This window comes from Pleurodeles waltl, chromosome 2_2 (genome assembly GCF_031143425.1).
Source record: "Pleurodeles waltl isolate 20211129_DDA chromosome 2_2, aPleWal1.hap1.20221129, whole genome shotgun sequence".
Taxonomy (NCBI): domain Eukaryota; kingdom Metazoa; phylum Chordata; class Amphibia; order Caudata; family Salamandridae; genus Pleurodeles; species Pleurodeles waltl.
The window spans coordinates 1,140,424,062-1,140,438,097 of record NC_090439.1 but is presented as its reverse complement, the minus strand read 5'-3'; the positions used below and the strand labels follow the sequence as shown (position 1 = coordinate 1,140,438,097).

General features: G+C 46.3%; 1 protein-coding gene across 1 annotated transcript in view; it reads left to right on the top strand.

Annotated features, from left to right (window-relative positions):
* Positions 1-14,036, top strand: part of LOC138282969 (NFX1-type zinc finger-containing protein 1-like) — a 459,320-nt gene that overhangs the window by 72,483 nt on the left and 372,801 nt on the right. Inside the window, exon 3 of the mRNA XM_069221050.1 lies at positions 3,432-5,316. Within this exon, the coding sequence (XP_069077151.1) occupies positions 3,432-5,316 (1,885 nt within the window). The remainder of the gene's footprint in view (positions 1-3,431; positions 5,317-14,036) is intronic.

Sequence of the window (14,036 nt, the reverse complement as noted above, 5' to 3'; positions counted from 1 at the left end):
ACTCGGACGGCCCCTATGTGGCTGGTGGTGCACCCTTGGTCTCTTCCTAAACCTTGCCCTGTGGAAACCTTAACCCTTGAAGATTGGGACCGTAAGTCGAGTACTTACCTGTAAACTGTGCTTGTACATTTCCTCCCGTAGGACTGCATTGCCTTCAATTATTTTTACAGTGTGCCTACATTTGCTATTGAAAAGTATTACTTACCTGAAAACGGTGAATTACAAAGTACATTTGATATTTGACAGTGATACATTCTTGGAACTGTACTTACCTGCACAATGATCCTTTTGGTTTTAGACATAAAGTACCAATGTATATTTTTTTATACATAAACATTGGCCTGAAGTTTGTCATTGATTGTGTGCTGCATTTCTTGACAGTGTGTACAACAAATGTTTAGCACTACCCTCTGAGAAGCCTCACTGCTCAACCAGACTAACACAAAAGAGAGCATTAGTAATATCTACTTTGGCCGCTGTAACGCCTCTGGAGAACTCCTGGACACGCTATACCTCTCTTTGGTGTAGTATATACAGAGCCAGCTTCCTACATATGGCAAACACATATGCGCCCAATTTGGATGATAGCATTTTTCTGCCCAGTCTTTGATCCAATAAATCCTTACCTGACATCTCCATATGGTGGGTGGGGGCTTTAGCTGCATACTGCATGGGACAATGGATAGACACTCCCCAAAGGATTGCATGGAGCCAGACATGCCTGGGGAACTTAGACCGATCATGGAGGATGTAGGCTGCAGGGATGTGTGCAGACCTTGCACCCACTCACAAAGGAATTCTCATATCATTCCGCAGTGTATATCACTTGGAGTTGGCTGGACCGGTTTCTTATCTAACAGACACTGAAAACGTGACAAAATACTTGGGCAGATTCCTCTCAGATCACTTTTCTTTGCCTCGCATATAATAAAAAACAATGCAGAGCAACGATTCCCACATGGCGACTGGCTCCAGAGGCACACAGGGTCCCCGCATTTAGGCAAGGGATAGGGGAAGTTATAGACACTTGCATAGAAAATAATTCTGAATCAACAGGGCACAGAGGGATGGAATGGGAGGCTCTGAAGGTGGTCTCAAAGAGGGAAGTGCTTGAAAACTGTCTATGGGATTCGTAGGCAACTACAAAACACTCTAAAAAGAGTGAGGCCCGCGTGGCAGATTTACATACGGTGGACACTGAGGTCACTACTGCGGACCACCTGGCAGATCAATGCAAAGTGATTTAGACATGGGATGCATGCAGCAGATTTGGGTGCACAGAATACAGACAGCGGCTACATGCGCAGGGTGGCAAATCTGGCTGAACGCTTGCATGTCCCTTGTTCACTATTCTCACCTTAGTACACATGAATGGAACACAACAGTGATTCAACAGACTATGAATGAGGCTCTGGGAGAACATCTGAGTGGGGTGTACAAAAGATGGCAAGCACCATAGATTGAAGAAATACAGACATACTTAGGGGACACCATGATACCAAGGTTCTCCCAGCCCTAGGCACAGAAGGTAGACAGAGAGCTTCACCCAGAGGAGATACTGAAGGCCATAAAAGACATGTCCCGAGAAAAGACTCCAGGAGCCAGTGGGCTACCAATAGAATTATATTCTATGTTACGGGGAAGACTAGTTGACCGGCTTCTAGGTGTCTACAATGAGGCGAGGCGGATTGGGAAAGATTGCATTCCTCTATGAGGGAATTCACAATTATAATGATTCCCAAATCGGATCGAGATTCTGAGGCCCTGGGGTCTTACAGACTCCTTTCCACAATAGATGTAGCGCTGTGAATTCTTGCCAAGGCACTCGTTAATAGACTGGGCCAAGTTGTGGGTCATTGGTGCATGAGGACCAGTGCAGGTTTGTCCCAGGCCGTGGCACCCACATGAACCTGAGAGGACTGTGTCATGTACTCCATAGAACTGCAGGCAACAATATAGAGCGAGTGATGGTTTCCTTAGACATTAAAAAGGCATTTGACACCGTAAAGTGGGCATTTGTGATGGCAGTGCTGCCCATGGTTCTGGACCTGGGTGGGCCTTCTTTACACAGACCTATGCCGCTGGACAGTAGAAATGGGCCCAAGGCAGGGGTGTCTGTTATCTCCAGATACACACAGTATACCCGCAGTGGGTATCGGCATGCCCCAGATGCAGCACCCACCGGGCCACATTCCCACACAGTGACTCAGGCATTTGCCCCTGTTCAGGATTTCTGGAGGGAGGTGGTGACGAATTTCACCAGGAGAAGTCCCATCTCTATACAAAGCGCAATCAGTCATTGCTTGTTGGCGCGAATACCGCACCCAAGATAGGGGAAAATAGATATAGATTTGCCTCTCTGCACTTGGTCCTGGGAGGCGTAAGTTTCCAATACACTGGTTGACTCCCACGGTGCAAACATACGTATCCTGGCCAAATGCCATTAAGAAATGGGCGCTAGCGGAGGAAGGATGGAGCTGCATACAGACAAAAGGGTGGAGTACTATTTACATCTGCGGGTAGACATGCTACTCAAACGTATGGAACCTGAGGTGAAGGGTGCTTAATTTGTAAATAAAACCGCGCCGGTGCCCAAAGCTCTCCTCTGAAACACGCGGCTGCTGCAATTACATGAGCGAGGACTGAATACTGAGGCGGCATAATCCTGAAGCCATCTCGGGTCTCTAATCCATTTACAGCCACCCCCTGCCCATACAGCTCAATCTTGCAACTTCTTGCCTTTGTGATGCTTTTCCGTTTTTCTCTTCCTCCGTCTTTCCCATATGTGTTTTTGCTCGTAGTAAATGCTTGAGGCAGAAAAATAAGTGCCAGCCCTCAAAATAAGTGCCGGTGCCCCTCACCGGAAACCACCGGCTCAAATTAAACACTGTGTGAAGGAGGATACCGGGCAAGAGAAATCACTGATGTGACCTGGCAGCTAAACCCAATGGGCTATCCAGACTGGGAGGTGCCCATGTAAGAGCAGCGGGGGCCACACCTGCAATCACAACACCTCTCAATATGAAGACTGTGACAGACCAGACTAAAAAGCATCTTAGAGAAAACACTCGGCAGGGGTCCAGGGTGAGGGGAGCAATCAGGCTTACAGGTGGGGGGCTTTATGGTGTACATCGACGTTCTGACTGTGTCACACTAGGAGAGCCCACATCTGACCTTCTGAATCTGGATCAAAGCACTGTATCCATAGCGCTCCTTCTGTATCCATCACACCAAAGGTCACATGTTTAATGTTGATTGTGTGTTAGGAAATAGCCAATCTCCCAAGGATGAAGAGTTTGATTTCAGTAAGCTGGGAAGATCTAAGATTGTATAAAGGCTGTGCAAGGTGTTGTGTATGTAAGAAGATATGTATATGTCCAGTAAATCCGGATGGTCATTAATGCATATCTGATTTCTCTTCTGCTAACCAGGCTGATTCGTTCCTCCAGCAAGGAAACGCAAGGGAGAAAAAGGCAGTGGCTGGACTTTTCAGAAGATGATCGTGGCTGCAGCAAAAGGCCCTGCCTGTCAGTGAATGAGCCAAGTCTCAGTAGAGTTTCCAGATTCTTTGATGACTTGACTCATGTGTGCATCAATTCCCCTCAACAAGTTCTCTTGTTTCTGCAGAGACACTGCTTTGAGCTCAGCCTAACGGTGCGGTACCCCGACTTGAGCTCCACGGAAGTCTACACCCTGATTAGGGCACTCATTGTGGCCCTTGAGTATGCAACAACAGTGGGGGACGTCCAGCCTGTACTCACAGAGGTGCTGTGCTCAACATTCATGGCCAGGGATTTGCTGCATTTCATTGCACAACTTGAAACCTTTCGGTACCAAGGACATGTTATCAGCAAGGTGATAGGAAACACTGTAGTTCTGTTACACCACCTGGTCACAGCGGCACCTGAGAAAACCCAGTCACTCCTTCACCTCCCAGTGGACCTTCTGTACTGGAAGGTGAAGCGACAACAGAGTTGTGGCCTTAAGGTCTCCTGGATTACTCAGAAGCAGCTTCAGGATCTGAAATGGACGGTGGATGCAGCTTTTCCAGAGGACAGCACTGTAGGGAAATTCATGTCACCTGCCACTGAGGAGCAGATGCACCGCATCTCAGTTTTCCCAGTCCCAGAAGATATATTGACTTCGCCTGGTCGTTCTTTACGCCGCAATCCCAAATGTGGTCCGCATCAAAGTGAACAATCCTACCTGGACCTTCATTTCCGCCTCCTGCGTGAGGATTTCATCAAGCCTTTGCGGGATGGGATCGCCTCTTGTTTTAGTCCAAAGACTCTCTTCTCTGGTACAGGGAGAAGCAAGAAGGGTCTGAGGCTCTACAAGAACGTGTTCATTTTAAAAGTGGGCACAATGCCAACTGGAGTGATCTACATGGCTCGGTTTGACTCTCCCTTCACCTCTTTCATTTCATCCAAAAGGCTCATGAGTGGTTCCCTAATATCCTTGATTTCTAATGACTGTGATGATATCCTGTTTGGCACTGTGGTGAGCTACGATAGGAAGGAGCTTGCTGAAGGATTTGTGTGGATTGAACTAAAAGTAGACCCCCAGGATCTTTATAAATACATGTTTAAAACAAACTTCACCATGGTGGAGTCACCAGCATTCTTTGAGGGATACCGCCATGTTCTGGAAGGTCTTAAAGAGATGGATCACAGGTGTCTGCCGTTCAGAAGGTACATTGTGGAGTGCAACACTTCAGTCTTCTCTCCGCACTATTTAGATGGACGTAGAATAGAATTTGACCTCACAACTCTGAAACCTTGTCTCAGTGATCCTGTTGGTGAACCACAGCTTTCATCTGAGATGGTGACAAAGTCAAAGAATACTGCCACTGGTCCAAGCTACAATGTCATTTATCCAGACACTCTGACTACTCCGTCTACCTCCTGCTGTATGAGTTCTGCGTTCACAGCTGAAATACCAAGCAACAGTCCTTCCCATTCAAGGTGCAGTCTCACAAGTCCAACTTACTGCCCTACAAGTCCAACCTACTGCCCTACAAGTCCAAGCTACCGCCCTACAAGCCCATCCTACAGCCCAACCAGTCCAAGCTACCTCCCTACAAGCCCATCCTACAGCCCAACGAGCCCAAGCTACTGCCCTACAAGCCCATCCTACAGTCCAATGAGCCCAAGCTACTGCCCTACAAGTCCAAGCTGCCGCCCTTCAAGCCCATCCTACGTCCCAACGAGTCCAAGCTACAATCTGAGTTGTCGCATTTCCATGCCCTCTAGTGCGAGTGAAAACCACACTAGTCTGCAGTATACTACCGGTACTACCAACTGCGGTGCAGCAGAGGTAAGTCAATTTATCTGTAACTAATGTCTTCTCTTCCTCATTATTTCCACCTAACAATTTCCATGGTGAGTTGCACAGTATAGAGCTAGTTAGCTGTTACTCTATGGTTAGGAGCCAACAGCATTAATTGTCTGAGCAGTTTATTGAAACCCGTCCATTGGTTGGTTGAGACTCTGCTGAGGGCGCACTTCATTCTTTATCTTCTCCAGGTTAACCTGGCATGGGGCGGGCTGTGGCATATCAGCATTTGCGTCAGAGCCTCTAAGATACTTGCTTTTCTAAGTTCAGTCTCAGTGTGAAGCAGGAACATGAGCAAACAGGTGCAGTTGGCCTGTTTATCTGCCTCTCTGGGGGATATCAGGAGGGTGGGAGTTAATAGCCTTATCGTCCACGTGCTGCTAGTCTCAAACTGCTGTTAATTGCCCTGTTTCTCCTGCACCCTCAGTACTTGCTAATAATTGCAGGCTGGCAATTAACAGCACTTAACACTCTCCGTGGAGGGTGTTAACCAATGTTACCACTCTGAGCAGTGGGGAATAAGCCTTAAGCGGTGTCAGGATGGTGGTGGGAGCAGATTGTTTGAGTCGGGGGGAACTGGATCGAGAATATTTATATATCTCTATCTTCAAGTCCTGTTGGTGGGGCCCTAAGGTGAGATCATTGACAGTACAGGAATCTGGAGGATGATCCATAGCTCGTCATCATTCGCTCAGGCACTTGGGCTCTGTTGGCGAGTCACCGATGGGCCCGCAAGAGGATCTTGATTTGGTCCAGGCTCTGACTGGCTGACCATAGAGCTTATTTAGGGATGGGGGTCAGTTTTCTAGATCACAGCGTTGGCAGCTGTCATCATTATAGGCCTATGAGTCACATCTAGAACACCAGGGATGCTCAGGATTCAGAAAAATACAAGTTTAGTGATAGGTGATGGGAGGGTTCATGCTGAGGCCACCTGAGGCATTTGCCAAAGATGCCTGGCCTTCCTGAAAGCTGGGGTGTGCAGAGGGGAGGGTAAGGGAGAGGTCATTAAGTAGTTGAGGGAAGGTGCATGCATAAAGGAGAAAATACTTATCTTGAAAATGATATCGAATAGAGGAGACTTCAACTGGTTAAAGTGATTTCCGAAAGGCAGGCTGGAGTGACAAGTAGAGTCAGTGCCGGAGGGTTCAGGGGGATCGAGTGTCCTGAGCCTGGCTAAGCATTGGAGTTGTCTGAGACTAGGATGTCACTCATTTTCTTACTTCAGGCCAGCAACAAGGTTACTTGGCCTGCCTGCCAAATGGAACTTGTACTATGGCGGGTGGGATATCCATCACATTTGTGAATGGGTGATCCCCTGCGCCAAGGTCATAATCAGGCCCTAAGTCTTCAGAGGGGACCTCCATTGTGACAGCTCCATTAAAGGTACTGATTTTTTGCATTATGTTATTTTGTTTGGCAAGAACACACTGACAAACCAGGAGTTTCTTCTTGCAGATCCAAAGAACAATCGCCAGATGTGCAGAGTGTTCTCCCTGCATGAGGAGACCAATGTGCGATTTCTCTTTGCTCGACTAGTGTGTAGTGCATGGTATGCCTGGGTAGGCAAAATCAGTGATGATTCACTCGCTGTAACCAGACCAGGGTGACCGCCACTGTGAAGAAATGGGATATAACAATGGTTCTCAGCCTTTTCATTTCTGTGGCCCCCCAGTTAATCGTTACCGGAACCCGGGGTCCTCCACTAAATCATTATTGCAATCCGTGCAGCTCCAATTAGTCTTTACTCAAAATCAGGGACATTGACCTAAATATTTGCTTATCGTTTGTATACTATGTGATTGAATTATTAGAACATCATGATTAAACAGACAGTATCTTAGAGTAAGTGTCATTTATTTTCCCGCCTCCCCCAGTGGGATTTCCATCTCCCTTTGTATCGCTCCCCACAATGGTGCTAGCAACTGCACAGGTCAAGCTGCATCTAGCAATTGTATTTATGCACTTCTTAGTTGCCCGAGTGTGGCCAAGGTCCGTCCCATTCATCCCCCGGGTCTCCTGTGGCTTTCAGTAAGTACATGGTTTGTCCTCTTCCACTCATCACCTCCAAATTTTACCAGATTTTTTGTGACAGTCTCTCCCTTTATTAGGTCGAGCCTAGACAGCGTTCCTAGGATAGGTCCTGTTGGATGGAGTATAGGCATTTGCTCTCGCCTGCCGCTGCCTGCCACTTTTCAATAGGTCAAAGGCAGTGTCGCTCTTGTGCGCCTCCTAACTGGTTTGGCAGCCAATGCGTCACCTCCTATACTTGGCTAAGGAGCACTGGCCAAGTACAGTTTAATTACGCTTGGAATGTTTTTCTGTTGTTTGGATGGACTATTTTTCTTTGTTTTCTGCCTCTCGTGTTTGTCAGTGACCACTTGTGTTCATGCACGCAGTTTGTTTTCTGCGTTTGCCCATTATTTGGTCCTTACTTTACATAATCAATAATTACAAGTAGTTGCATTGTGCGTTTGTTTTGTACTTTTTTTTGTTACTTTTTATAGCATGAAATCGACCCAGGAATAAATCCTCAAAAGCGTCTCTCCCGGTACTACACTCAGGGAAACCCACTCCATAATGCTTTAGAGGCATTCCTTTTACAACACATTTTTGGCCATAACTTACCCTGTGGTGGTCCTAGGACAATGGGATCACCACCAAAACATTCAGATCAATATGCTCTTTCTGTTCAGGCCATCTTGTGGGTCACACTAGATGAGAGTGGGGCCAAAAATCATAACCTCTTCCACCATTCAATGCATATTTACATTCTCTCGTAGCTGAAACGTTTGTTTTTACAGCTGACAGTACTTTGTGTTAGGGCCTTATTTGTAATAGTATTCTGAGAGCCCTGCTCGGCCTGCAAATATGTAATGCTATGTTCTCTAAGGGCTGAAGGATGATAATTGCTCCAAGGCACTAGTAACTCAGTTGGCTTGACAGGGACAGCTAGCCACCACCAGTGGTGTTGCACCTTCTGCTAATTCACAAACACAGTTTATTTCTGTTAAAAGTTTAACCCCTTCGCTGCCAGGCCTTTTCCCCCTCAGGTGCCAGGCCTTTTTTTGGCTATTTGGGGCAGGGCGCACTTAGGCCCTCATAACGTTTTGTCCACATAAGCTACCCACGCCAAAATACAGTAAAAATGTCGTTTTTTAAAACAAATTGGAAAAAAGGGCTGCAGAAGAAGGCTTGTGGTTTTTTCCCTGAAATCGGCATCAACAAAGGGTTTGCAGTGCTAAAATCACCGGCTTCCCAGCTTTCAGGAACAGGCAGACTTGAATCAGAAAACCCAATTTTTCAACACAAGTTTGGCATTTTACTGGGACATACCCCATTTTTACGATTTTTTGTGCTTTCAGCCTCCTTCCAGTCAGTGACAGAAATGGGTGTGAAACCAATCCTGGATCCCAGAAACCTAAACATTTCTGCAAAGTAGTCAAAATTCTGAATTCAGCAATGGGTAATTTGTGTAGATCCTACAAGGGTTTCCTACAGAAAATAACAACTGAAATAAAAAAATATTGAAATTGAGGTGAAAAAAACAGCCATTTTTCTCTACGTTTTACTCTGTAAATTTTTCCTGCAATGTCATATTTTTGAAAGCAATATACCGTTACGTCTGCTGGACTCTTCTGGTTGCGGGGATATATAGGGCTTGTAGGTTACCCAGAGCCAATAAATGAGCTGCACCTTGCAGTGAGTTTTCATTCTATACCGGGTATACAGCAATTCATGTGCTGAAATATAAAGAGTCAAAAATAGGTATCAAGAAAACCTTTGTATTTCCCAGATGGGCACAAGATAAGATGTTGAGGAGCAGTGGTTATTTGCACATCTCTGAATTCTGGGGTGCCCATACTAGCATGTGAATTACAGGGCATTTCTCAAATAGATGTCCTTTTTTACACACTGTCTTATATTTGGAAGGAACAAATGTAGAGAAAGACAAGGGGCAAGAACACTTGTTTTGCTATTCTATGTTCCCCAAAGTCTCCCCATACAAATTATACCTCACTTGTGTGGGTAGGCCTAGTGCCCGCGACAGGAAATGCCCCAAAACACAACGTGGACACATCACATTTTCAAAAAAAAAACCTGAGGTGTTTTTTGCAAAGTGCCTACCTGTGGATTTTTGCCTCTAGCTCAGCTGCCACCTAGGGGAACCTACCAAACCTGTGCATTTTTGAAAACTAGAGACCTAGGGGAATCCAAGACGGGGTGACTTGTGGGGCTCTCACCAGGTTGTGTTACCCAGAATCCTTTGCAAACCTCAAAATCTGGCTAAAAAACACTTTTTCCTCACATTTCGGTGACAGAAAGTTCTGGAATCTGAGAGGAGACACAAATTTCCTTCCACCCAGCGTTCCCCCAAGTCTCCCAATAAAAATGGTACCTCACTTGTGTGGGTAGACCTAGCGCCCGCGAAAGGAAATGCCCCAAAACACAACGTGGACACATCACATTTTTCCACAAAAAACAGAGGTGTTTTTTGCAAAATGCCTTCCTGTGGATTTTGGCCTCTAGCTCAGCTGGCACCTAGGGAAACCTACCAAACCTGTGCATTTTTTAAAACTGGAGACCTAGGGGAATCAAAGACGGGGTGACTTGTGGGGCTCTCACCAGGTTCTGTTACCCAGAATCCTTTGCAAACCTCAAAAGTTGGCTAAAAAACACGTTTTCCTCACATTTCGGTGACAGAAGGTTCTGGAATCTGAGAGGAGCCACAAATTTCCTTCCACCCAGTGTTCCCCCAAGTCTCCCGATAAAAATTGTACCTCACTTGTGTGGGTAGGCCTTGTGCCAGCAACAGGAAATGCCCCAAAACACTATCTGGAGTCATCAAAATTATCAAATAGAAAACTACCTGTTTTTGAGGGGGCACCTGCGTTTTTGGTCCTGGGCTCAGCAGCCATCTAGGGAAACCTACCAAACCCAGACATTTCTGAAAACTAGACACCCGAGGGATTCAAGGGAGGTGTGACTTGCGTGGATCCCCCAATGTTTTCTTACCCAGAATCCTCAGCAAACCTCAAATTTAGCTAAAAAATCACATTTTTCCCACATTTCTGTGTGGGATTACTGCACCGGTACAAAGTTCCTACCACCCAACGTTTCCCTTAGTCTACCAGTAAAAATGATACCTCACTTGTGTAGGTGGGCCAAGTGTTTGTGACAGGGAAGAGCCAAAAACACATTGAAATTGAGGGGGAACCAAAGTGGGTCCAAAAGGGCAGTTTGATGAGACAATGCTGGGTGGTAGTAATTTTGTGGATTCCTGCAGATTCCGGAAGGTTCCATCACATAAATGTGGGAAAAATGTGTGCTTTCCAGCAAAGTTGTAGGTTTGCAGGGCATTTTGGGTAAGGAAATGGTGGGGGGGCATGTGAAGCACACCACCCTGGAATCAACTAGATGTTTAGTTTTCAGATGTGTCTAGGTTTTGTGGATTTTTCTACATGGCAGCGTCCCAAAGTAAAAAAAAAAAATGCAGACCTCACCATTCCAAGTGGGATGATTTTGAGAGTTACCAAGCTCTCATGGCCCAAATGTAAAACAAAAACCAAAAAAATCAAATGTCCTCTTGCTTGCTATGGTATAAGATGTTTTAGTGTGCGGGGAGAGCTGAATGACTGTTAGCCCTTCAGTTCGGGTGGGGGCATAACCAGGCCCATACTGGTTGGTAGCCACCACCCCACTATTTTCTTTTATTGTTTTTATTCCCTGTCATCTAGTAGACTTTCTGTCCCCCCAGGGTGTGGATCGGGGGTAATTGCCCAATCTGCCCACTGGTGGGCAGAACAACTCTGGCCCCATTTATTTGGGGTGGGGGTATGACCATACCCCCAACCTCTTATTTTGAAAAAAAAATCTTCCCTGGTCTCTGGTGGGCTTTCTGCCCCTCCTTGGGGGCAGATGGGCCTTCCAAAAATAGGCCAATCTGCCCCCAAGGGGGGCAGTTATGGCCAACAGTAATGTGCCCCCATGGGGAGCGATCCTTGCCCAAGGGACTGCCCCCCCAAAACAAAACACACACATACACACACACCAGTTCATGGTGTCTAGAGGTTTCTGCTCCCTTTGGGGGGAGATTGGCCTAACAAAAATAGGCTGATCTGTCCCGAGGGGGGCTGAAATGGCCTAAATTCAATTTGCCCCCCAGGGGAGCGACCCTTGTCTAAGGGGTCGCTCCCCATACATAAAAACATAAAGTAAATGAAAAAATATATATATCCCTGGTGTCTAGAGGTTTCTTCCCCCCCTGGGGGCAGATCCGCCTAATTATATTAGGCCGATCTGCCTCTGGGGGGGGGGCAGAAAAGCCCTAAAATATTTCCCCCCCCTGGGGAGTGGCCCTTGCCAAAGGGGCCCCCCCCCCTTGTGCGTTAGTATGAAATAAAATAAAAAACCCTGGTGTCTTGTGGTTTCTGCCCCCCTGGGGGCAGATCGGTCTAATTATATTAGGCCGATCTGCCCCCAAGGGGGGCAGAAATGGCCTAATAATAAGTTGCCCCCCCCCGGGAGCGACACTTGCCCAAGGGGTCGCTCCCCAAACATTAAAAAAATAAAACATTTTTTTTTTTTTTTATCCCTGGTGTCTAGTGGTTTTTGACCCCCTGGGGGCAGATAGGCCTAATTATTTTAGGCCAATCTGCCCCTTGGGGGGGGGCAGAAATGGCCTAAAAATCATTTGCCCCCCTGGGGAGCGGCCCTTGCCCAAGGGGCCGCTCCCCTTATGCACAAGTACAAAAAAAAAAAAAATCCCTGGTGTCTAGTGGTTTCTGCCCCCCCTGGCCTAATAATAATTTGCCCCCCCGGGAGTGACCCTTGCCCAAGGGGTCGCTCCCCAAACATTAAAATTTTTTTTTTTTTTTAAAATGATCCCTGGTGTCTAGTGGATTTCTTTAGGCCGATCTGGCCCCAGGGGGCCGCTCTCCTTATCAGTAAATGTAAAAAAAAAATCCCTGGTGTCTAGTGGCATTTCTGCAAATGCTCAGAGAGACATGAAAGGAGAGGAAAAGCCTTTCCTCTCCTTTCATGCCTCTCTGCCCCCCTCAACGTGATCGGAGGAGAAATGCTTTTGCATTTCTCCTTCGAGGCCACTGATGAGGTCAGCGCACAAAAGCGCGCTGACGTCATCAGACGCCACGTGGGGCGGGGGTGGAAAGGGAAGCGATTCCCCTTCCATCTCTGCCCAGGGGAGGGGGGGTGCGCGTCCATCTGGAGGAGCGCTCCCCCCGGGGGCCCGTGGCCGGACGAGGTGGTCTCGTCCTCGGCACGGGCAACCAGTGCCAAGGACGAGACCACCTCGTCCAGGGCACCCAAGGGGTTAATGTATGCAGGGAAACCCACTCCATAATGCTTTGGAGGCATTCCTTTTACAACACATTTTTGGCCATAACTCAGCCTGTGGTGGTCCTAGAGCAATAGGAGCACCACCAAAACATTCAGAACGATATGCTCTTTCTGTTCAAGTCATCTTGTGGGTCACAGTAGGTGAGAGGAGACCCAAAAATCATAGCCTCTTCCACCACTCAATGCATAATTAAATTCTCTCTTAGCTAAAACGTTTTTCTTTACAGCTGAGAGGAGCTTGCGTTGTAATGGCCTTGTTTATAATAGTATTCTGATAGCCTTGTCAAATGTGTTATGGGTTGTGCTTTTTAAGGGAAGGATGATAATTGTTCCAAGGCACTACTAATTCAGCTAGCTTGACAGGGACATCTAGCCACTACCAGTGGTACTGCACCTTCTGCTGTTGACTCTACAGGGACATATAGCCACGACCAGTGGTACTGCACCCTCCGCTGTTGACTCTACAGGAACATCTAGTAATGACCTGCGGGACTGCACCCTTGTGACACTGACTCCACAGTTAAATGATATTTAAAAGGCCTGCTAGTCCTGAAAATGCGTAATACACTATGCCCTCAAGGGGCTGATTATATGATTACACTGGAATATTCTTTATCATTTTCTATGTGATTATGCCCTCTAAGGGCTCAATATATGTTTACATGACCATGTTTCTTCTAAATGCTGTACTTTGGTAGTCTGTTGGGGTTGTTCAGACCATACAGTCTAATGCCAATTGTATGAAGGAATGCACAAACACAGTTTATTTCTGATAAACGCTTAATGTGCTGCATGGCTAAATATTTATAAGGTCTCAAATGCAAGGTTGTAATTATCCTTTACAACCCCAACAGCTCTAACTCTTGCCAATGCATGACCTGTTGCATTGCAAATGCTTGTATATCATGGTTTCTCACAAATGGCAAATGTTCATTTCTTGTTCCCAGTCTCATACTACCGGTACCACTGCGGATCCCCATTGAAGCACCAGTTCTTGTTTGGCCAGGAGAAAGCATAGATAAGGAGTTTATTGTAGGAGGAAGCAAAGTATTTTCAATGATTTGAACCGCAAAGCAATACACAAAAAATATAGCAATAAGCATTCATCAAACAAATACACAAATGATGAAATATTATATTTCATTCACAAACAGATATTAAAAAAATAATTTTAATGTGAAGGTTGGAGCTTTTCTTAATTCGATTGAGACCACTCCTCATCCATAATCTGTTTGATGCAGTTGTACTGCTCCCACAAATCAATCTGAAGATACTACCTTAATTTGTAATCTCCACTTTCAAGTTCTTTTATATTTACATGACCTTATAGAAAACGCTGCCCC